Raw genomic sequence first — 24,663 nt, 5'->3', positions numbered from 1 at the left:
TTGGGTGAATACCCAACAGTGGAATTCTGCAAATATATATTATTAAATGTATTCTGGTTTTTAAAGGAAAGTTGAACTAAGAATTGAGTACAGGAGATTAGAAAATGAATAAAAATATAACTCCAAGAAAGACAGGATAGAAAATGTAATATTTGTAAATGTACCTCAAGCAATAGAAGTAAAGGGTGGAGAGATGGAAGAGAAAGCCATAACACACCAATTTTGTAAAAATCTGAATAAAAAGTAAAAACATAATCAAAATAAGATATGGGGATTTAAAAAGATAATAGTATACACAATTTTATTCTAATACATTAGAAAATCTAAATGAGGGGTACCTGGCTGTCTCAGTTGGAAGAGCATGTGACTCTTGATCTTGGGGTTCTGAGTTCGAGCCCCATGTGGGATGTAGGGATTACTTAAAAAAGTTTTAAAAAATTAAAAAAAAAGAAAATCTAAATGAAGTATGCGACTTTCTTGAAAAATAAAATTAGCATAATTATTACAAGGAAAAGCAGAAAATCCAAAATGTACCAGAAACTTTGGAGGAAATTGAAAATTAATATTAATAGTTCATTTTAAAAACTATGCATCAGAGAGCTAAAAGCTTTAAATGGATTATCTATGTAATCCTCACATTGTATTGTAGGTATAACAGTGTCAGAATTTACAGATGAGGGGTGCCTGGGTGGCTCAGTCAGTTAAGTGACCGACTTCAGCTCAGATCATGATCTCACAGTCTGTGAGTTCAAGCCCTGCGTCAGGCCCTGAGCTGTCAGAGCCTGCCTCAGATTCTGTGTCTCCCTCTCTATCTGTCCTTCCCCTGGTCACACTCTGTCTCTTTCTCTCTCTCTCAAAATTAAATAAACATTAAAAATTTTTTGAAAAATTTTACAGATGAAAAATTGAGGCTTAAGAAAAGTTAAGGGAACTTTCAAAGGCACATTAAATGACTCGATGGAATTCAAGCCCAGACAATGCAACTCTGGAGTTTAACCACTCAACCACTACACCAAATCTCTTTATTATTAAAGAATGATCTCTGAAGTGTATCATCACATGATTTTTTAGGTGCTTCCTTCAAACTTTCAGAGAAAGATAACTCTCTATGCTGAGTCATAATTTCAAAACACAAAGGCAGAAAGGTATCCAGTTCTTCTTATGAAGTTAATGTAATCAGAAAAAAAATCTGACCATATTGCATAAAAAAATTAAATCTATGAACAGAGATGAAAACATTCTCAAATAAAATCTAATAAATCCAGTTCAGTATATAAGTAAAATATAATCCACTTTGAACAACTAGATTTTATGATAAGATGAAAATAGTTTAATTTAGCTATTATCACATTTTTAGTAGATGCTGGAAATAAGCATTAGAAAATTCAGTACTTATTCCTGAACAAAAATTTTAAATAAGCTAGTTATAGAATGATAAAACTTAAAAAAAGAGTAGGCATCATATATAACAATGAGAGACTTCAGACAGTCAGAAAATCCAGAGCAAGTCTAGGATAGTGGTTATTACTTCTGGTAGTGCTACAGTTCTGGAAGTCTGACCATATGTAGTGAAGCATGGACAGGTGTTTGAAGATTATGATCATCTAATTAGGAAACCTCCAAAAAAATCTAGTGAAAAACTCTGAGAAGCAATAAGATGCTTTTAGGAAGACGGATGCCTATGAAATAAATATAGAAATATACCCAAACAATAGCTTTCTACTGTCAGTGAGAAAATCAAGAAAAAACCTGCTATTCTCAAGGCAATGAGACAGAATTACAAGAACTTCACTGAAGGCTCTGAAGGAAGACTTGAATAAATGGAGAGATATATTATACCATATTTTAAAATTGAAATGTTAATAAAAATATGTTAATTCTCCCTAAAATGTTATCAAATTCTCATTAGAAGTTTTTTAATTTAATGATTTAGTTGGAAATTGACTAAATAATTATAGTTTGGAGGAATGGACAAAAATAGCTAAAGCTATTTTTAAAAGTATTTATAAATGATAACTATTCCTATTATATTTTTTAAAAATTGGCAAATTATAGTATTTAGATTAGTGTTATAGCTATGAAAGAGCATATCACATACAAACACATTTAATATATAAAGGAGGCATCCTATATTGTCTTTAACAGATGGAAGTGTATGTAACAAACGATGTTAGACAGGATTAGGGAAATGCCTTAAGTATTCACTGCCAACGTATACCACATACCATGGCTGTACCATGCTGTCAGGAAAAAAAAGGCAAAGAAAATATAAGCATATATTTAACTAACATTTATATGATGAGCTTTGTAATCTAATAGAAATGGAGAAAAAAAGGGAAATAAACAGATTTGAATGTACACACAAGAAAAAATCAAAACATTTCTATAATATTTTTGGATTCAGAGTTTAAAAAATATACTGGAAAATTTTTAGTAAACACAAGAAACAGAGACTTAGCATGTTTAATATTTACACAGTTATAATATCAATAAGAAATACATGAAGGCAAAAGAGAAATATATGAAGGCTTTGATAAATATTGGCAAAATATAACATTTATACTTGATGAGATTCAAATTACTACTGAACTCATAGAAGTTTGTTTTCATTAGAATCAGAGAAATATAAACAAAAATATGATATATTAAATTACCAAATTAGCAAGAATTTTTAAAAGACAATGCCCCTTATAAGCAACATAGTAAAGTAGCTAAGAACACTGGTTCTGTGGACTCTTGGACCTAAGATTTAAATGTGACTCTGCACACGTGGCTGCATGATTGGGTGCAAGTTACATGACTCCTTCTGTTTTTACATTTGTAAGATAGAGGTGGAGTAATAGTCCTTTTCACATCTATTGTACAGATTAAATCAAATAATGCATATGATGCATTAGCAAAGTACCTGACACATATTAGATGATCAACAAATGTTAGAAATTGTTAATATTCTGATATGGATAAAAGGGCCATCATAATATATTGCTAATAAAAATATAAACTCATAAACCTTTCTGGAAAGCATTTGGTAATCAGAGCTTTATAACCACTTATATCTTTTGATTTGGCTATATGACTTCCAAAATATATCTTGAGGTAATCTGAAATATAATAAAAGATTATGCATAAAATGTTCATTGTAGCACTATTTATCATTGTGCAAAAATGGAAATAACCTAAATACTCTCACATATCTACCAAGAGATATTGTGTACTATTAAAATGCTTTTCAAGCATATCTTTTAATGGTATAAGAAACTATTTATTATTTGGTACTAAACGAGAAAAGTAGAATAGTATATATACAATGGTATACAGACTGTGATTTTATCTATGTCAGAAAGATAATATATGAAAAAGCCTTAGAAGAAAAAATTCTGAAATACTTATTGTGATTTCCTAGATTAGGGTTCAAATATAGTTTGAGACTCATTTAGTAGGTTGTGACATCAATTCAGCAGATCTTGACTCACATATGTGATAATGAAATAGGATGGATAGGTGAAGAATAGTTTAGACTAGACTAGAAAGAAAATATCAGTGGATATATGCAGTCAGGGTAAGTACTGTTTCTTGAAACATCTGTTTCAATTCAATATTATATTTATATTCATGTACTTAACAGTAATTTAAATGTAATTCTTACTATGAGATTATGGTTGAAAACTTGAAAGCTACTGGCCTAAGTATAAGAAGGATTAGGATTGACAGTTTTCTTTATTGCATTTACTCTTTGACAGCTTTCAGATTTTCTATAATAACCAAATGTTATTTTAATATTTACTTTGTACATAATTACATTTGACTCAGAGTTCCCTTTGGCACCAACATCTACCTTGAGCAAAGTTATACTGCATCAGGAACATCAACTGACTATTGTCCAGAACTATCTTTGGAATTTGACTTTAAAGTTAATTTCTTAATCTTTGCCATTGTGCAAAAGGTGGTTTATATCCAGCAAATAGGGAAGACAGAAGCAGTGGGCAGCAGAATCATGGTATAGGGTAACTATTGTTAACATAATGTTTTTTTTTCCCCTCTACAGCTTCTTTATGTGTAGTTTTCAGCAGAAAATGATTACTAGTCACCAATTTTGTACTTTTGGCTCCAGGAGACAGCCCCAAGTTCCAAATGTTAATAAAGCATTTATATGTGCTTCTATTTGCATCTTACTACATGATGGTTTATTGTGGTTGTAAAATAAGTGGTATGGAATCTGAAGCTACTGTAAAAAAAACAAAAACCAAAAAACTAGGGCATCTGCTTGAATGCTGGGGAACTCCTGTTCTTCTTGTGACAGTTTTATTGAGATAACACTCATAGGTGATAAACTTTATCCATTTAAAGCACACATTCTATAGTTCTTAGTATATTCAATTGTGCAACCATCACCTCCCATTCAATTTTAGAACATTTTTACCACCCCAAGAAGAAATGCCATACCCTTTGGGCATGACTTCCTATCCTTCTTTCCTCCATAGCCTCTGGCAATCACTAATCTACATTTTATCTTTAGATATGTGCCTGCTCTGAACATTTCATATAAGTGGACTCATAAAATAGACCTTTGTTCTTTTTTAAATATGTTTATTTGTTTATATTTATATTGAGGGAGAGAGAGCAGAGAGAGCACATGGGGGAGGGACAGAGAGAAGGAGAGAGAATCCCAAGCAGGATGCACACAATCAGCATGGAGCTCAATGCGGGGCTCAGACTCACAGACCATGAGATCATGCATGACCGGAACTAAAGCTGGACACTTAACCACCTGAGCCACTCAGGTGCCCCAATAGACCCTTGTTCTTATCTTAATCCAGTAATTTATGGAAGACTTGGGTATTCACAAACCTATACAGATTTCTGATTCAAAAAAACTTACGTTTGTTGGTATTTTCAGCCTCCAACCAACCAGTAATGGGTGAAAGTTAGTGTATGTCAGCTCCCTGTTATCTGTCCACTTGTTTACCCTTTCATAGGCAGTCCAGCGCAGACCAATCCATAAAGTAGCCTCCATATCCGGAAGCAAGGATGTAATAAAATCTGTCAGAAAGAGATTTTTTTTAAGGCATTTGACTTATTCAAATTAAACATATATTAAAAATGTTAATGGATATCTCTTGCTTATCTACAAAGATAATCTTTTACCTATTATATAAAAAACTGGTTTAATAAGATTTAAAAATTTTTAGTTTATTTATTTAGTTTGAGAGCAAAAGAGAGAGAGAATGGGCAGGTGAGGGGCAGGGAGAGAGGGGGAGAGAGAAAGAATCCCAAGCAGGCTCCTCACTGTCATTGTAGAACCCGATGTGGGGCTTGAATCCACAAACCATGAGTTCACAACCTGAGCCGAAACCAAGAGGTGGATGCTTAACTGACTGAACCACCCAGGTGCCCCTAAGAAGATATTTTAATATGCTAATTCCCCACAGCCTCCCTAAACTATCTGGGCTCCCCAGATCAGAATAAAAGTTGTTTCCAAAACAATTCTGCTACCTTGTTCTCTCTGGCTCAACACTGAAGGAAGAGTGCCACCATAGGTGTGACAAGTATCACTTGCTTGAGAAAATGTGAGAGACTTGGGTTTGATTTTGAGAAAACACTGCAAACAAAAAACACATATGAAGAATAAGATTCCAGACACAGGAGAGCTCACATAGTAGGTAAACATCTCATCTTTTAATTCTTTTTTTTTTTTTTTTAAAGAGAGAGAGCACAAGTTGGAGAGAGGGATAGAGGGAGAGGAGAGAGAATCTTAAGCAGGCTCCATACTCAGTGCAGAGCCTGATTCAGGGCTCAGTCCCATGACTCTGGGATCATGACCTGAGCAAAAATCACAGATCATAGGTTTAAATGATTGAGCCACTCAGACACCCCATAAACATCTCATCTTTTAGAGGGCTGCTAATTTTTGGTCTCTGAGATATGGAAATTTGCAAAATAGTACTATATGAATGCAGATCTCTACTTGCAATAGAAGCAACTAGAGTGGTCTATTAGTCAAACTTTTTTTTAAATCTCCCATTTATGGAGTGCTTTCCATGGGCTAAACAGTTTGCATAATATTATCTCATTTAATTCTCACAATAAAATGGGGGGAAACTGAGGCACAGGGCAATTAAATAACTTCTCCAATAAGTGAAATAGCTAGACAGTGGTATGCTCAGCATTTAGATTGTGTTCCATTTGACTTCGAAGGCTGCATTCCAAATCATTACTTCCTTATATAAAAATAAATATTTTAAAAGAAATCACCCCCCTTTCTTTTGGTAGGATATTTTAATTCAAAATTACATCAACTATGTACATTAATTTGGTCTTAGTACCTTGGGGAAAAAAGATTGTTCTAATTTTAAAATTAATATTTTAGCTTTAGTACAGAGGCTTTCAGTTGTCAGATACATATCTTCCTTTCCCTTTTTGATCTTATGATCATGTTAGTATGGAATGGTATGCTCTGAACTGTGTTCCTTGAAACATTCTACAAAATACTTTGTTTCATCTTCTTTACAGACTGCAGTGGCCAATGAGCTATACATCATCATCATCAGGTGGATTCTAGAAAAGACCTTAAAGAGAATGCCCTGAACTTGAGCTTGGACATTTTATGATGTTAAGAATGGCAGAGCAGAAAGACAAAAGGAGCCTAGTTTTGAAGATATCATGGAACTTCCACACCAACCCCAGCCTGCTTATCATCAAACTTCTCTTATGTAAGAGAATAGATGTTTTAACATACTATAGCATACATCTCTCTACTTAGCATTTCCAAAGAGGTACATATACCAATATAGATTACAAATCTCAAAGAGGCAGATGTAGAATGTCCCCTTTGGAGGCAAGATCAATGATCACCATTTTGTTAGCATATGTGTGGTAGTTCCCAAAAAGTAGTTTGGGAAATGCTGGTTTAATTTAATTGATAGATTAAATATCCACTTGGATGTTTTCTTTCAGGTGGAAAATTTATCAGCCAGAAATTGTCAGTTTCCTTCATGCTATAGAGAGTTTATTTAAAGTATTACAATCCATTGACAGATCAACATCAGCTATTTAAGTTTAGCAGCAAAAGAATAGGAACACAGTACTTTGAAAGACCTGTAGGCATGAGACTCAACTTGAGACTCAACATGGTTTCTGGCAATGCAGAGGATCAGGTGAGTTACTGAAATATGCAGAGGCTATCTTAGTGAAGTTATTTGATGGGCTGCTATTCTGCCACAGGCCATACAACCAGCATGAAAGCAATCATCATTTGTACAATGTAGCAATTCTCTTTTTACCTTATTCTGAAAAGCAATCCAATCCCCAGAGCACTGTATTTTAGCTGTGGAATCTGGACTATATTTTTCTAATGAAGACACATTATATTTTTCACAGATGAAAGGCAACTTGGTACTACAGTCTGCTGGCTTATTTAAGTCTGAGAAATGAAAAGCAGGATTACTGTAGTGAGAATTTTCTGTTCAGCACATTTTAAAAACAATGCAGTAGTAAAGAAAACATCTTTAAATCGATCTTTCCCAAACAGTTAAAATATATTCCTTTTCTTCTCTATTCATTTCTAACTTCTATTATTACTCATATCAGTAGGTTATAGCATACCAGTGTTGCCGATAAAAATGCACACATTTGGTATAATGACCACTGTTACCACAGTTCGTGATGGCGAGAAAATAGGTTGAAAGCGAAGGCTAATGAAGGGGAAAGAGACCTAAACTATATTTAGAATTGCTATCTGTTTATCTTTGCAAATTTCTCTATAAGTTTATCAGTTATGAAATTGGTAAATTTATTTCTAAGTAACCGCTTTAGGGTAAAGAAAGTCAAAATACAGTGAAAGGTGAAAAGCACCTTTATTTGCATTTGGAATTTGAGCCATGGTCATTAGCAATAAGCCAAAATAAGATGAAGCAATCAAACATACAATCAAAAGAAAAACAAGGTTAAGCTAATAATTGAACCTGAAGTTCACGTATTATATAATTAACATTAAAGGATTTGAAATTAATTTACCGCTAAACCAAGTCTTGGCAGACATGTACAAGCATTCCTCCCGAAATGTTATAGGAAAGTGATCCCATGGATAGCGTGAGCTGAAAGAAAAGGAGAGATTTCATAGCTCATAACAGTTACATGTTGCATTCTGATTTTTACTATAGTTTTAATTCTAAATTTAATGGTATGCCATTGTTTTATACCACTTTTTCTTAACGTTAATATGCAAAATGACTTGGTTTCTCTAGTCTATGTAGTTTACAGATTAATTTTCAAAGAAAATGTAAATAGCAACCCCTTTTCTAAAGGGAACTTGGGACTTCTTTCAGATGACTTTACAAAGACAGCATCAATTGTGTCACATACTTTATAAAGTGACGATCTATGGGCTGCTCAGAAGTTCTCACCCACCACTTCTGTTCATCACCAGATATCTGAAAAACAAACCAACCAACAAACAAAATCACCCATCCTTACATATGTTGAGTTTTTAAGAGAGTTTTGATTTAAATACCCAGTCTTATAATAACCACAACTACTAAAATTTCCAGACATTCCATTACTTTGGTCTCTAAATTATATACACCAGGTTCTTTCACCAAAGAAGTAAATGAAAACTCTCTGTATATTCACTATATGCTATTTTTCATATAAAAATATAAATATGGTCACTGTAATTATAGACAGATGCTAATTGTATATATAATGTTCTACTACAACTAACTATAAATTTTAAAATATACAAATTATTTTTCCCACAAAAGGTATTTTGCAAGGTTAGCTATTAGAAGAAACAGAAACTCAACTTAACCATAAAGTTAACTTTTACTACAAAGTAAAACAGAATTAGAATAATTTATATTATCTACTGATGTTCATCTTATAAATTGACATTTATAATTAATCTTGCATATTTTAAAACATTGTGTTAACTTTCCTAACATGAAATGATGAATTTGGATGTTGCTAGACAAATTTTACTTGAAAGGAACATTTAACTTTTGTAGATTTTGGCAAGATTCCTGAAATATTTTTAATGGAATAAATAATGAAAATAAGAAAACAAATTTAAATATATTTTCTCAAATTACATTTGCTATTTTGTTTCTGATGGCTTTTATTCCTGCAAAAGATGTCAGTGTAGCCAGGGAGCTGTGATTGCTAGCACAGTACAGGACAGCTTCTTCATAGTTTAAGTGAGGATCAGCAACAAACCAATATTCACTCCCTTCAATTACAACCGGAGGTCCATGAATTCCAGCACGCTCTAAAGAAGAAGAAGAATATCAGTATTATGCACAAATCAAAATGTGCCTTATAAACATGAATTAATGTTCAAAACTATTTATAAATAGTAATCTATATAGGTTCTTGGCTCTCTCCGGCCAGGGCAGTGCTGTCTGCAAGGCACCAAGGATTATTGAGCCAGTGAAAGACACAGCCACCATTCTGTACTCACAGAGGAGCACAAACCCAGCCTCAAAGCCTCATTCCACAACAGCTAATCACCTTCTCTGCCTGGAGATACTTCACCTCTATTGAAGACATGATAGAGAAGCTGGCACTTAGGCCTGGGCTTTAATAATTAACTAAATACATTATTGAGAAGGTAAAGGCAGCTTTGGCTAAATTTCAGTTTTCTTAACTTACCTGGATTGTACCAGTCTGGTGTTTTTGGAGTTAGGCCTATATAAGAAAGAAAGCAATAGATTAGTTTCCAATTACAGATAATGTCAGTAAGTGCCTTTAATCAAGAAGACTTGCAGAATTGCTAAGTTACACCATTTCTTACCAAATCATTACCTTTCATATTATGATTGCTTCTGTTTGAATTTTGTGGGGCCTAAGCTAAAGCTGCTGTAGTGGCAATCAAAAAAGCAGATCTGTTAACTATTAAAGTATTACTAGCCGTTCTCTATTTTTATCACGAAGTCACAAAGGAAGACTAGATGGATAAAATACAGCCAATTATTAGAAAGTATAAATAAGAAAATGAGTATATTATATATATATTACATAGAAGCACTAAGGAATAAGCACCAAGATAATCATTGTAGGGTGAGATTATTCAGGAACTACTTCTCTATCTAATGCAATTTGAGTAATTGTTCTCTAAACCCGGGCTGGTAGAGTTCATTGTCTTCCAGGACATCCTTGTAGACAATGTACAGTAATCCAGTACTGAACTTTTTAAGAAGGCAAGAGACAAAATTAGGAGAAAAATAATAAAAATCACCCAGAATTCCTAGTTGGAAGCAGAGAAAATATGGTATGTTATAAAGAATTTTGGTCTTGGAAGTTGAATGGGTCAGTGTACAAATGCCCTCAGACCCTTCACTGCTGTGGAACTTTGGATTAGCTGTTTAACTCCCTGAGCCTTAATTCTCTATCAAAAAACAAACAAACAAACAAACAAACAAACACAAACAACAACAACAAAACCCCAAAACAACCAAGACTCTGCTACCATACTCACAAAGACTGTTAAAATCAGCTTAAGACTGTCCCTTCAGGGGCGCCTGGATGGCTCAGTCGGTTAAAAGTCCGACTTCGGCTCGGGTCATGATCTCACAGTTCTTGGGTTCAAGTCCTGCGTCGGGCTCTGTGCTCACAGCTAGCTTAGAGCCTGGAGCCTGCTTCAGATTCTGTATCTCTCTCTCTCTCTCTGACTCTCCCCTGCTCATGCTGTCTCTCTCTCTCAGAAATAAATAAAACATTAAAAAAAAAAAAAGACCACCCCTTTAAAGCACTCAGAGAGTTCCAGGGCAGAGTAGCTCCCCAAGAATGCTAGTTGCTTTCTTTTCTCTTCTCCTCCTCCTCCTCTTCCTCTTCCTCCTCCTCTTCCTCTTCCTCTTCCTCCTCCTCCTCCTTCTTCTTCCTCTTCTTCTTTTTCTTTCTTCTTCTTCTCCTTCTTCTTCTTCTTCTCCTTCTCCTTCTCCTTCTTCTCCTTCTCCTTTTTCTTTTCTTTTCTTTTCTTTTTTTTTTAAGTAGGCTTCACACCCAGCTGGGAGCCCAATGCAGGGCTTGAACTCATGAGCCTGAGATTAAGACCTGAGATCAAGAGTCAGTCATAGGTCATACTGGTTCCAAAGCAAAGAGACAATTTGATGAATCTTAGAAATTACAGAGCAAAATAGCTGTTCTTAGTTTTGTTGTAGTATCTGGGCCTAATGAACAGATGACCCTACTTAGAGGACTATCTATGTGTCTAACATCTTTGGTTTCTCTCTGTGAAACAATTCTCTGCATATTGGATAATTTATATCAACAGTGAGTCAAATCAGTTAAAAACATACATAGTTTCTTGTTTGTAATCTTGTCAAAAATTTCTGTTCATTTGTATCTTGGGGGAAGCTATGTCTAACTTTGAAATTTCTTTAAATTGGCAAGAAAAGCAGAATGTAAATTTGTTTTTATTCTTCACAAGATTATGTATGTGTGTGCAAGGTATCAAGAAGTATATATAAAAATAGTTGTGTTTGGGTAGTGGCATTATAGATGATTTTACTAAGGACATTTGTATAAGTCTTATTTTTGATACTATTTTCTCAATTTAAAAAAGGATATTTTAAAATTATATATATCTATAGTGGCTATGGCTATTTAAAATTCTTAGGTTGTCAAAATATCTCTTTTAGAGAAGGGGGAACTGATTAGAGATAATTGGATCAGGTAATAAAAAAGCCAAGTATTCTAGTTTCTCTTCACATTGTATAAATCTTCCACCTTTTAAAATGTTTTTATTTATTTCTGAGAGAGAGAAAGAGAGAGACAGCATGAGCAGGGGAGGGTCAGAGAGAGAGGGAGATACAGAATCCTAAACAGGCTCCAGGCTCTGAGCTAGCTGTCAGCACAGAGCCCGACATGGGGCTCAATCCCACGAACTCATGAGATCATGACCTGAGCCAAAGTCGGATGCTTAACCGACGGAGCCTGGGCACCCCTCACGTTTTTAAAAAAGGCAAGAGCTAGGGGCACCCAGGTGGCTCAGTTAGTTAAGCGCCCAGCTCTTGATTTCAGTTCAGGTCATGATCTTGAAGTTCCAGCATTTTAGCCCTGCGTGGGCTCTGCACTGACAGGGTGGAGCCTGTGAGGGATTCTCTGTCTCCCCTTCTCTCTCTGCCCCTCCGTGGCTTGTGCTTGCATGCTCACTCACTCTCTCACTCAAAATAAATAAATAAATAAATATTTAAAAAAGGACAGGAGCACCTGGGTAGCTCAGTCAGTTAAGCATCTGACTTTGGCTCAGGTCATGGTCTCACAGTTTATGAGTTTGAGCCCAACATCGGGCTCATGCTGACAGTGAAAAGCCTGCTTGGGAGTGTCTCTCTCTCTGCTCCTCCCTAACTCACACTTTCTCTCTCAAAATAAAAATAAATAAATAATCTTTTTAAAAAAGAGGTAGGATAATTTTCTGAAAAAAAAAAAAAAGGCAGGAACTAGAGGAAAGGTATGGGGACTTAGGCTACTGAGGTTTATAAACTGCTTTAAGAAAACCAGAAAAAGGGGTGCCTGGTTGGCTCAGTCGGTTAAATGGCTGACTTTGGCCCAGGTCATGATCTCATGGTTTGTAGGTTCAAGCCCCGTGTGGGTTCTGTGCTGACAGCCAGCTCAGAGCCTGGAGTCTGTTTCCCATTCTGTGTCTCCCTCTCTCTCTGACCCTCCCCTGCTCATGCTGTTTCTCTCTCTCTCAGAAATAAATAAAACATAAAAAAAAAAAAAAGAAAACCAGATTGATACAGAAATATCCAGATGAGCAGACTCGGGTTGCTCTACTAACTAAGAAAGTATACAGGTAGGTGAATATGACACATTATAACTTAGAATTTAAGGATTATCAAAGGGGAGTTTACCTAACATTTAAACTTCTGGCTCAATCACAGATTTCTTTCTTTTATAATAGAAAGAAATCAAGTTTGTTTATTATTTTTTTTTCTTTCTTTCTTTCTTTCTTTCTTTCTTTCTTTCTTTCTTTCTTTCTTTCTTTCTTTCCTAGTTTATTTCTTTCTTTCTTTCCTAGTTTATTGTCAAGTTGGTTTCCATATAATACCCAGAGGTCATCCCAACAAGTGCCCTCCTCCATGCCATATCATGAAAAGAGCCTAAATGTCCATCAACTGACGAATGGATCAAGAAGATGTGATTTATTTATACAATGGAATACTACATGGCAATGAGAAAGAATGAAACCTGCCATTTGTAGCAATGTGGATGGAACTCGAGGGTGTTATGCTAAGTGAATTAAGTCAGGCAGAGAAAGACAGATAGCATATGTTTTCACAGATTTCTTTACACAACTGTGAATAGGCTAAGACAGGAAATTCTTTAAGTTTTTAAATTTTGTTTCTACATAGGGAGAGCAGAGGTACAATTATTTAGAAAATTTATTTATTTAGTTAACTGATTTATGTTCGCTAAGCTAATTAATTCCTTTCTTTTTTGCTTAAAATACAAAATATATAAAAAGACAAAAAGACAACTACATGCTATTCATAATATTTCCTGTATTTACTGATTTGTAATTTCTATAGTTATGCTGGTGTGAACTCTTGAGTTTGCCCCACCACTCAAATAGGAGGCACAGGGGTGGGGTAGTAGCTACCAGTGAGGACACAGTTTGGAGGGAGTAATGACATCAACACTGACAACAATGACATGCCATCAACACTGGCATGTTAGCAAATACCAAAGACTAATGGGAACACCCCACTCTTGCTTCCAGCCAGAGAATTATCCAAATTTGCCATATACGTTAGGTGCTTCTCTGCTTGTTTAAAGGGTAACCAAATTGGTTTCCCTTTGTTCCTTTTCAGTCTTAATCAAATAATCAGGAATAACTCAGGTATAATTTCTCTCTTGGAAAAACCCTTTCAACACACACACAGTTTATTAATAGCCTTCCAGTTTTCTTTGCGAAAGAGACTTTCCAGTTACTGTACTGGATATCATGTCTGAAGTTCTTTTAAAGGCAATATGGTGGCTTTCTTATGGAAAAAGAACATTCTTCTAATAAGTAGTTGCATGAAGGAAGACTCTGGGTTCTCTGAGAGCTTAGAAGAGGATCTACTTTTAGTTCCAATGATTTACATTCAGTTCAGAAATTTCCTTTTGAGCTTTCTGTGCATTTACCACTAATTAATTTAATATATCCAATAAAATTATTTAAAACTATTTTTTAATTATTAAAAAATAATTCAGGTGTTTAAAATCTTCTTAACACTTTCCGTGGGGCGCCTGGGTGGCTTAGTCGGTTAAGCGTCCGACTTTCGCTTAGGTCATGATCTCGCGGTTTGTGGGTTTGAGCCCCGCGTCGGGCTCTGTGCTGACTGCCAGCTCAGAGCTTGGAGCCTGTTTCAGTCTGTGACTCCCTCTCTCTCTGACCCTCCCCTGCTCACGATGTCTCTCTCTCTCTCTCTCTCTCCTAGAAATAAATAAAACATTAAGAAAAAAAAAATCTTCTTAACACTTTCCTTAGTATTTCTTTAACATTTTCCTTGTAACAATCTAAATAAAAAGGTATCTCTTTATTCTCCCTTCTCTCCTTTTTGTCACCAAAGTCTCTAGTATCAAGCCAACTGGTTTCCTGGATTTGAATTTGAATTCCATTAACTATTAGCAGTGTTGGAGTTGAGTGCAAAGTGCTTCTACATGTTATAGAGACCTGGTAAAGTTTGATTTCTTGACTCTTGCCTCCTTCTTCTCAAGTTTATCTTCATTTTGCATCAAAATAAAAATTGAAATAATTCCCTCCATTATGTATCTTCTTTTTGTTGAGCTAATCTTTCATTCCCAAATTTAATCTCTCTAAGTCCATCTTAAATTTTATCTTCTACACATTCTTCCATGATCAAAGAGGAAGGTACTGTCTAATCTCAATAAGCCAGCCTTGTACTCAGGGTAGGAGTCTGGCAGGATGGAGCTTAATATATTAACTATACCTTTATAGGCTTTTAAAAATTATGATTACAGACTAAAATGCTCTCTTAGTCACTTCAGTCTCAGCATTTACAATGTTTACATGAGAAGACTGTGAAAAGAAATAACTACCACTTACCTTTTGGAATCTGGCATACCCATTCAAGTTTTGTCTCACAAGCAAAAGGTCTTAAGTGAATAAAGTCTCTGTCATTATAAAAATACCAGCTTCTTCGTCCTGGCCTGTGGGTGCCCTAAAGGAGGAAGAGAATTGCAGACTATTTTGAAGTCAATGCAGCTTTATAAAACACTAAACTTTAGGCCCTCTAGTCTTTAATTTATTTTAGCTCTAGAACCCAAGATATTTGTTTAATGAATGAACACAGTGTTTAAACAGTTAATAGCCTAATCAAGAACCTTCAAAGAAGTTGATAAAGGAAATAAGGTCATGTTTATAATAAGGTCATGTTTATGTCCAAAATATAAATTATTGCGCTTTTTTTCTGTTCTTGTTGATACAAAATTGTAGGTTGCACCTTTAAATTAGAGAAAGGTCAAGCCAGAAAATATTTACTTCCATGGCTTCCAAATAGCAGACTGTGATGAAAGCAGACCTGTGAAAACATGACGTTAGAGGCTGACATCATGGTCCTAGGTGCGTGCTGTGCTGTTGCTCTACACTGCCAGGATGTTAGCTCCCTCTGTGTGATCCCAGATAGCTCTCTACAAACCCCAGCCAGCAAGCAGAGAAGAAAGGAAAGGAGAGGGCATGACCTGAGAGGAACTGCCACCACTTTTTGGACTGTTTTCTCTTATGGCCAAGATTCTGGTGGGTACTGTGGCAGGTTAGGTGAGAATCTCCTTCTAGACCACAGCCCTGGCTGGCCGTGTTCCTGACACAGGAAGCATCAGCGGCTGTCTCATTTAGTTCTTTGGTAGATTTTTGAATCTCTTCACACATAGGAATTCTACTTCCATAACATAGTGTTCTGGAAACTTTATGAGCTTCTCTGAAGTTTTTATCTTCTTATGTGTTAAACTGAGAATTCTATAAAAATGTCATGATACTATACAGTTTATTGCTAGAACAGTTACTTTGAAAATAGTGTTTTCCAATGGCCTTCTGAGTTCCTTTCTCAACTTTCCTGCAGCACTTCTACAATCATCTTCTTGAATCTTTTTCTTGGGCTTGCATAGCAAAGATATAATCTGTAGGTCTCCTACTTCCTCATCTTGTACTTTATGTGTTGGTGATTCCCCTCAATCCACTTTTGGCCCTTTGTACTTTAAAAAAAATTTTTTTTAATGTTTATTTTTGAGAGACAGTGTGAACGGGGAGGGATAGAGAGAGAGAGGGAGAAACAGAATTCAAAGCAAGCCCCAGGCTCTGAGATGTCAGCACAGAGCCTGACGCAGGGCTCAAACCCACGAACTGCATGATCATGACCTGAGCTGAAGTCAGAGGCCTAACCAACTGAGCCACGCAGGCACGCCAGCCCTTTGTACTTTTTAATATACATTTTTCCTTCAACTCCAGCCTCTTAATTTCAACTTACTATAGAATAATTCTTGCTACTAGTTTGAATTCAAAATATCTAAACTAAAATGTAGTATTCTCTCCATAAACAAGTACCCTTTCTGACTGTTTCTATAAATGCCTAGTCATACAGCAGGGTCAATCCAGACACGGGAAGTTAAATTTCAGTTCTATAATCATGTATACTTACTCAGAACTCAATTTCTTCCTCATAAGATTAATATGGTAATAGTACTTACCTCACAAGTTCACGTAAGTATTAAGTGCAATAAGTGTGACATGCCTAGTGCTGTGCCTAGCTCATGAATCCACAAGTATTAGCTGCTGCCACCATCATCACTATTACCGCTGTCAATCATCATCATCTCCCACCATTACTTTTTGCTTTTGCATAAAACATACTTCACCTGTCACAGCTCCTGTAATCGCTTGTTTACTTATCTCCTACTGGTCTTAAGTTCTGTGAAGACAACAACTGTTTTACACCTTGTCTTTGTTGTATCCCCCAGAGCATCACAGAATGCTTGATCTATTATTAATGGAATCAATAAATGAATGAACTTTGCAAAGGAAGATGCTTAACTGATCTTTTATTATCTTCTGATCCTATCTGCTGCATCTTGAAATCTGACTTGAGATGAATCTTCTTTGCCCTCCTTGGTTCATGTCAAAAATCTTTGGGATGCCTGGGTGGCTCAGTCGGTTGGGCGTCCGACTTTGCTCAGGTCATGATCTCATGGTTCGTGGGTTTGGGCCCCACATCGGGTTCTGTGCTGACAGCTTGGAGCTTGGAGCCTGCTTTAGATTCTGTGTCTCCCTCTCTCTCTGCCCCTCCTCCACTCGCGCTCTGTCTCTTTCTGTCTCAAAAATAAATAAAACAAACAAAAAAATTTTTTAAAAAATCTTTAATAATGCTCTTGTCTACCATCAATCTAATTTCCCAACTTTGCTTTCTTTTTTTCTTTCTTTCTTTCCTTCCTTCCTTCTTTCTTTCTTTCTTTCTTTCTTTCTTTCTTTCTTTCTTTCTTTCTTTCTTTTGTTTTTTTCTCTTTTCTTTTGAAACAGAGAGAGAGTGCACTTGAGTACAGGGAAAGGGTATAGAGAGAGGGAGAGAGAGAATCCCAGGCAGGCTTCACACTGTCAACACAGAGCCCACTGTGGGGCTTGATCTCACAAACTGTGAGATCATGACCTAAGTCAAAATCAAGAGTCAGACACTCAACCAACTGAGCCACCCAGACGTGCCCCCAACTTTGTTTTCAACCATAGCACCAAAGAAAACTTCTCGGTATTCTGTTCTCACTGCCTTAGCCTCTTCCTTCAGTGCTCACTTTATTTTATGCCACATCCTCATGCCATCCCCCATTGGAAAGGCTTCCTTATCCTGCCTGTACAAAAGCACAGTTCAAGTCCCAGCTCTTTCTGGAAACAGGCCACAGGAATCACTTGTTCTGAGTTTCATTAATGTGTCTCAACCCACTCACTTGGAGCCTATTACTATACAGTAATAAGCCATTTTTCTTGAATATGAATTTTATCTTCTCAAATTAAGTGTAAGTTAGGTAGCTTGGTTCTTACCTCCCACTGCACCCAATATCATGCTCCACACACAAAAGGCATTCTGTGGATCTGTTGTCTGACTGCACACAATGCCAAATTTATTTTTAATATGCAGATTTTCCAGCATTGTACCGACCTTGACAGCAGCACAGTCTCTGATATCATAATCCTGCTGAAACTCATTTTCCATGATGATAGTAGACACCTTAAAAAACAAGAGAGAGTTGAGAACTTAAGACTGATGTATAAATATTTGCAATTTAGATGTAATTTAGGAAGCTTTAATAACTCAAACACATTCACATGCCATGGAAGGAAAACTTTTTCATCTCTCTCTCTCTTTTTTAATATTAGGATGTTAAATCATGAGATGACTTAGAAAACATTGTACTGCCATCAGTTTCCCAACAAAGGAAGCTACAGTTACAGAAGTGGAGGTTAACAGTGTATTAAGTTTGCAGCTAGAATCACAGAGAATCAGGAGTTTACAAAAGACCTTTTTTTTTGGGCATCTGTTGAAATGCTAGTTATTCAATTAACTAATTTCAGATATGCTCCCACTTAAAACTGAAAATCAAGGAATTTTGTGTTTGGAAAGAATATACAGTGAATTGACACAATGGTAATGTGGAGTAAATATTCAATAAATTTGAGAATAATTTGCTCGTATAAATGTTACCTAAAACCTCTCTTTAAGATAATATAAACATTTGAAATAGCACATAAGGTCTTTTTAAGGTTTCCCCAAACAAATTATTTCCCCCAACAAAGACATATTCTTTTTCACATGACTGAAATATTTTAGATAATAAAAATAGAAGCTTCTCATTGTGAAAAATAGGACATAAAAAGCACAAAGAAAAAGAAAAAAAACCTTTAATTTCCAAAGATGACCACTATATCTATGTGTCCATATTTTTTGGACTATAGGGAAACTACATGGTTATTTTTTAATTTAAAAATGTTTAAGTTTATTTATTTATTTTGAGAGAGAGAGAGAAAGTATTAATGGGAGAGGGGTAGAGAGAGGTCAGGGGAGAGAATCCCAAGTGGGCTCTGAGCTGTCAGTGCGAAGCCTCAACTGGGGCTAGATCTCATGAACCACGAGATCATGACCTGAGCCAAAATCAAGAGCTGGGGCACTTAACCAACTGAGCCACTCAGGTGCCTGTATACGGTTATTTTTTAAAATAAAAATGCGATTAGTAATTTTTCCCCTTGCTTCCTATATGTGAAAGGATTTCTATTTCAATAAAGATACTTCTTCATAATTTTAACACTTGTATGGTATGTGGATGTATTATTTAACAATCAATTCACTTGATATTGAAACAAATGATCCCTTTATATTATCCCAAACAAGAAAGTTTAAACTTACTGGTGTATGATCACTCCACTCCCAGGATCCTTGTAAATCTGGGCTCCTTTTATTTAAACCAATCCATAGCCAACGGTGGTTACTATGTAAAAAGAAAGTATTAAAAAACAATTTGAGTACAGATTTGGCAAAAATATTTAGTATTCACATGTCTAAAATACTTAAGACATATAAGTTTGTCTTATCACTAATTGAAAAGCACCATTTCAAGCTCTATAAAGACATCTTTTGAAATAAAACTAAATCCTAAATCTAGGAAAAGTACGCTACTTCTTAAAACTAAATTTTAAGTTATGATTTTCATATAAAAGGTAAAAACATTCCACTTTGAACTAAAGAGGGAAAAAAGGTGCATGATTATTCCAAAACTTTTACTGGAGAGCTTCAGTATTAGATAATGTTTTCAGATACAGTCAAAGATAGTAATAGCATTTTCTTACAGTGTTTATCTACAACATATTTAAATATCTTGTTTTCAAATGTAGCACAAAACACATGGTTAAATTTTTATTAAACAAGATCAAGATTAAAAAACATTTAATTCCCACCGCCCATTAAGCTTAGAGTAAACAAGTATAAATATCTTGTTTTTTTTCAATGATTTTAAAAAAATGTTTTTTTTAAAAAAACATTTGAGAGAGACTGAGACAGAACATGAGCAGGGGAAGGGCAGAGAGAGAGGGAGACACAGAATCTGAAGCAGGGTCCAGGTTCTGAGCTGTTAGCACAGAGCCCAATGTAGGACTTAAACTCATGAGTTGTGCTATCATGACCTGAGCTGAAGTTGGATGCTTAACTTAGAGCCATCCAGGTGCCCCCTTTTTCAAAGATTTTTTTTTTATGTAATCTAGACACCCAACAGGGGACTTAGACTTACAACCCTGAGATCAAGAGTTGCATGCTCTACTGTCTGAGCTAGCTAGGTGCCCCCCCACCCCCACTTTCTTTTTTAAAAGATTAATTATAAGTGTCTTCTAAATGGCAAACTTCATGGGTTATACCAGAGCAATATAATTAAACAGTCATTTAAATGGTTATATTTAACACTCATAACTATTATACTTCTATTTACAAGGCTTTGAGCTAAGTTCCATGGTGACATAGAGAAGTACAAAACCTAATATCTATCCTCAAATGGCATAGAACTAGTCAGGAAGATGAGATATACATGAACAAAGAAAATAATGACTATTTGGAAAGATATCAAGTGATATAAAATTTGTATAAATTTTAAGTATTATGTGAGTTCAGAAAAAGAAGGTCACCGTGGACTTCAGGAAGTCACAAAACAGTTTGTGTGGTTAGTAGAACAAAAGATAGTCTTCAAAGGATGGCTAACATTTCTTTTGAGTCATAATCTGAGTGTTTAGTATGTACCAATATTACAATTGACTGAGAAGAGAAAAGAGAGGCATTCCAAGAAGATATATACAATAATGTATAGAAGCAGGGACATATATTGTAAATATCCCTTTTCCTCAGTTAAACTTATTTTCTGGCTAGGAAGATATTGACAATATAAATAGAAGTGATAAAACCATAAAAACATTTTCTTCACCTCTAACCCCACTTGAAAATATTATCTAAAGTATGTTATACTTTTTAAACCTTAATAAATAGATTACAATCCAAACATATATATAAATATTTTTTGGTGATTTTGGTTACTTTCCTTATAATTTAACATTCTGACTGCAGTATATATGATCAGCACATATAAGTGTATGTTATATATGCATAACAATATATATAGATGTTATATGCATATAAATATAACACATATTAGAGAAGGGATAGGATCCAAATATAAAATTAATCCTCACTCTCAAGCCCAATAGAATATATTGAATATATGAAATGTATAGCTAAAAAGTGTAAATCTGAATTTCAAAAATTTGCTAGTGAATCAAGCCTAGAGCAAACTATTTTAAAAGTAATTTCTCACTTTTTAATAAAATAATTGATTTTCTTTACCTCTTTCTTTTATTCAATATTCCCTCATACTTTGTTTTTATTTTTTAAAACTTATATCCAAGTTAGTTAACATATAGTGTAATAATGATTTCAGGTATAGATTTTAATGATTCATTACTTACATATAACATCCAGTGCTCATCCTAACAAGTGCCCTCCCTAATGTTCTTCACCCATTTAGCCTATACCCCCACCCAGCACCCTTCTAGCAATCCTCAGTTTGTTCTCTATATTTAAGAGTCTCTTGTGCTTTGTTACCCTCCCTGTTTTTATATTGGTTTTGTGTCCTTCGGTGGAGACAATTAAGTCCCATTTGAATTCAGCAACTATAAGAAGAACCTGCAGTTGTGTCTTCAACTATTCAGAGCTTTCTAATAGGCTTCCAAATTTATCATAATCTCGACAGTTGGATTTCTTTTTTTAAAGTTTATTTATTTTGGGGAAAAAAAGAGAGAGAAAGAGCAAGGGAGGGGCAGAGAGATAGGGAGAGAGAGAATCCCAAGCAGGCTCCATGCTGTTAGCAGAGCCCAACAGGGGGCGAGCCAGGGGGTGGGGGTGGGGGTTCGATCCCATGAATCATGAAATCATAACCTGAACCCCTGAGCTGAATATCAAGAGTCAGATGCTTAACCGACAGAGCCACCCCTACCAACTGTTGAATTTCTAAACCACAGAGACTAGGTAATTGCCATATAGAGTATAATTAAAGTCAGATAAGTAATATAAAGAGAGGTCATTTGCTTCCTTGTTATTTACTTGAAGAAGTGACTTTATTTCTTTCAAATTTTTGCACATAATATATTTGAGTCTGGGGAATTTGTGCAAAATTTTGTGTTTCCCTCAAGTAAACCTTAGATATTCTATCTTCTTTTCACAATCAACAGTGTAACCAGGAAGATGGTCAAAGATCATTTGTCACCTGCACTTACTTTATAGTCAGCTCCCACAGAATGCCTCATTAGACATCTTATCTCTAACCTTTTCACCCAGTCCTCTCTCAGCCCCTTCTCCTCCCACTTTGAAACCTCTTCTTTCAACCTCATTTTTGCTTCCTCGGTAGCATCTCAGAAAACAGTTTCCTAAAAAACACAATTTGCCTCATTGTCCAAAATTTTTAATATTCACAACTTTCTGAGATTGAACTTCATTTCAACCCAGATGTTTATAGTGTTCAGCTACCACTTCAAGAGATTCATTCGAGTGTTAAAAATATAGAATATACTACCTAATTTTTTCCCCATGTGTGGTAAAAGGTAGAACATACTTCCTCAATTGTAACTTATCCCTAGTTTGACCTGGTTTATCTGTAGGCAGATAAGGAGAAGAAGAAATTGGAAATCACATTAGTCATTGCATACCTCTAAAGTGGATTTCAAAAATTTGAGGGAGGGGCACCTGGGTGGCCTAGTCAGTTGAGCACTTGAGCATTCAGCTTTGGCTCAGGTCATGATCTCCCAATTCATGAGTTCGAGCCCTGCTTCAGGCTCTGTACTGACAGCTTGGAGCCTGGAGCCTGTTTTGGATTTTGTGTCTCCCTTTCTTTCTGCCCCTCCCCTGCTCATGCTCTCTCTCTCGCTCTCTCTCTCAAAAATAAATACACCTTTAAAAAAATTAAAAAAGAAAATTTGAGGGAAAAAATGAATCATAAATGGAGAATTTAATCAAATGGAAAACTCTCTCTCTTTATAAATTTCTTCTACTACAAGCACTAAGTATATGCTTTTCGGGTATTAGGTTAAGAAGACATTGCAGGAAAAGTTAATATGTGTATCTGTGTTAAAATTCCTATTCTCAGTCAAATTTCCTGCTGCATCTACTTTCTAAGTAAAACAGTATCTCAGCTATAAACCCCAATAAATACTATTTGATGAGGGTGCTTAGTCTGCAAAACCTTAGATTTATATCTAAAGCCTTTCATGCTACATCACAGGAGGTAGTACACACAGCAGCAACAGTATTGCAAACAAGGATTTCCCCTTTAATCCTAAAACTATTTTTTGCTCTACAGTGGCTTTCCCTGGTGGACTGCCATTAAGAGTTACAAAGATCTTAGAGCCTTAATGACTTGGTGCACCATGGATCCTTTCCACTGAAATACAAATAGAGATGTGGAACTTAGATTGTGAAAAGTATAGCAGTAATCTGACTTAACTCTTTGGCATGCAATACACAATTTGAGCAATGGACATCTGAAAAAGGTCAATTCTTGCAATAAAAAAGTAGGGTGTTCAAGGAGTAAGCCTTAGAATCATTTTCTAATATAAATGGGTTTACTTCCTTCCTTCCTTTCAAGCCATGGTTACAACATTGTAACCATGTAACAGTTAGAATATGTTATCTTTCTAAGTATAGTATGGGCAAATGATCTCTTTATTAATGGAGCATATATTAAGCAGGCAATACAGTCGGCCTAAATATGGTATGTATTAGCTGTTGGCTTAAGAGTACAAATAAAATATGGTCCCTGTGAACGAAAGGATTATGGTGATTTATGGTGGTTTTTTGCGTGTGTGCTTTTCTGTTTTCTAAATTAAATATATATTATTTCTGAGGTCAGAAAAAAATTAAACAGTGATTGTTGTACATTCTTTGGAAAATGAAATATATGCATGAGAATAAAAGGAAGTAGAAAGGATTTACATTAAATGTTAACTGTGCTCAGCATTTAATCCTAATTCTGTTTACAGAACAGAATTGAGATGATTTTTATTTTTTCAGTTTTTTTTATATTTCTCAAATCTTACATAATGAACTTGTATTAATTTTTTAATTGAAAGGAAATGCAGCAAGTGTGATCAGAAACAAAGAAACAAATGAAAAATTCCTTAATTCTCTCTCACATATTAGGGGGTTTTTTAGTATAATTTATTCTGTATTTAGAAGCTCTTATATCACATGTTATTCCATTTTCCATCAATTGATTTTCATAAATATCTACAACCTCATTGCTTAATACTTATCCATGGCTCTCTGTTCCAGTTAAAGGTGTCTAACTTCTTGGTGTTATTCAAAATTCAATTTGTTTATGTCAATATTTTATTTTAAAGATACTTTAGCCTAGAGAGTATGATATTGTATATGTCAAGCTTGAGGTACAGAGGCCAGTAAGTTGCCCTGATCAAAATTCTCACTTCAGGGAGGATCATCAGGGTATTAGAGTACGATCCGGAGGTGGCCACTACAACAATGTGTGTTATCTGAAGCTACACCTGAGGTTTTGGTTATTGGCAGGGTTAATATCAGAAATGAGTGTATATCAGCAAAATTAGAAGTTGTTCACCAGCATGATGTTAGAAATGGGCTC

General features: G+C 35.2%; 1 protein-coding gene across 2 annotated transcripts in view; it reads right to left on the bottom strand.

Moving 5' to 3' along the window:
• The window catches only part of LOC120235303 (lymphocyte antigen 75), a 144,975-nt gene that overhangs the window by 71,419 nt on the left and 48,893 nt on the right, over nucleotides 1-24,663 (bottom strand). For both annotated transcript variants that reach the window (XM_039237534.1, XM_039237533.1), the window contains exons 14-23: nucleotides 19,386-19,467; nucleotides 18,144-18,212; nucleotides 15,050-15,164; nucleotides 9,646-9,681; nucleotides 9,087-9,262; nucleotides 8,362-8,429; nucleotides 8,014-8,093; nucleotides 7,281-7,420; nucleotides 5,494-5,599; nucleotides 4,880-5,040 (exon numbers count right to left, since the gene is read on the bottom strand). In XM_039237534.1, the coding sequence (XP_039093465.1) occupies nucleotides 4,880-5,040; nucleotides 5,494-5,599; nucleotides 7,281-7,420; nucleotides 8,014-8,093; nucleotides 8,362-8,429; nucleotides 9,087-9,262; nucleotides 9,646-9,681; nucleotides 15,050-15,164; nucleotides 18,144-18,212; nucleotides 19,386-19,467 (1,033 nt within the window). The remainder of the gene's footprint in view (nucleotides 1-4,879; nucleotides 5,041-5,493; nucleotides 5,600-7,280; nucleotides 7,421-8,013; nucleotides 8,094-8,361; nucleotides 8,430-9,086; nucleotides 9,263-9,645; nucleotides 9,682-15,049; nucleotides 15,165-18,143; nucleotides 18,213-19,385; nucleotides 19,468-24,663) is intronic.

The sequence above is a fragment of the Hyaena hyaena genome, unplaced genomic scaffold, assembly GCF_003009895.1.
Source record: "Hyaena hyaena isolate Hyena2069 unplaced genomic scaffold, ASM300989v1 scaffold_126, whole genome shotgun sequence".
NCBI lineage: Eukaryota > Metazoa > Chordata > Mammalia > Carnivora > Hyaenidae > Hyaena > Hyaena hyaena.
Note: the sequence above shows the minus strand (reverse complement) of the source record. Positions and strands in the feature narration are given on the sequence as shown.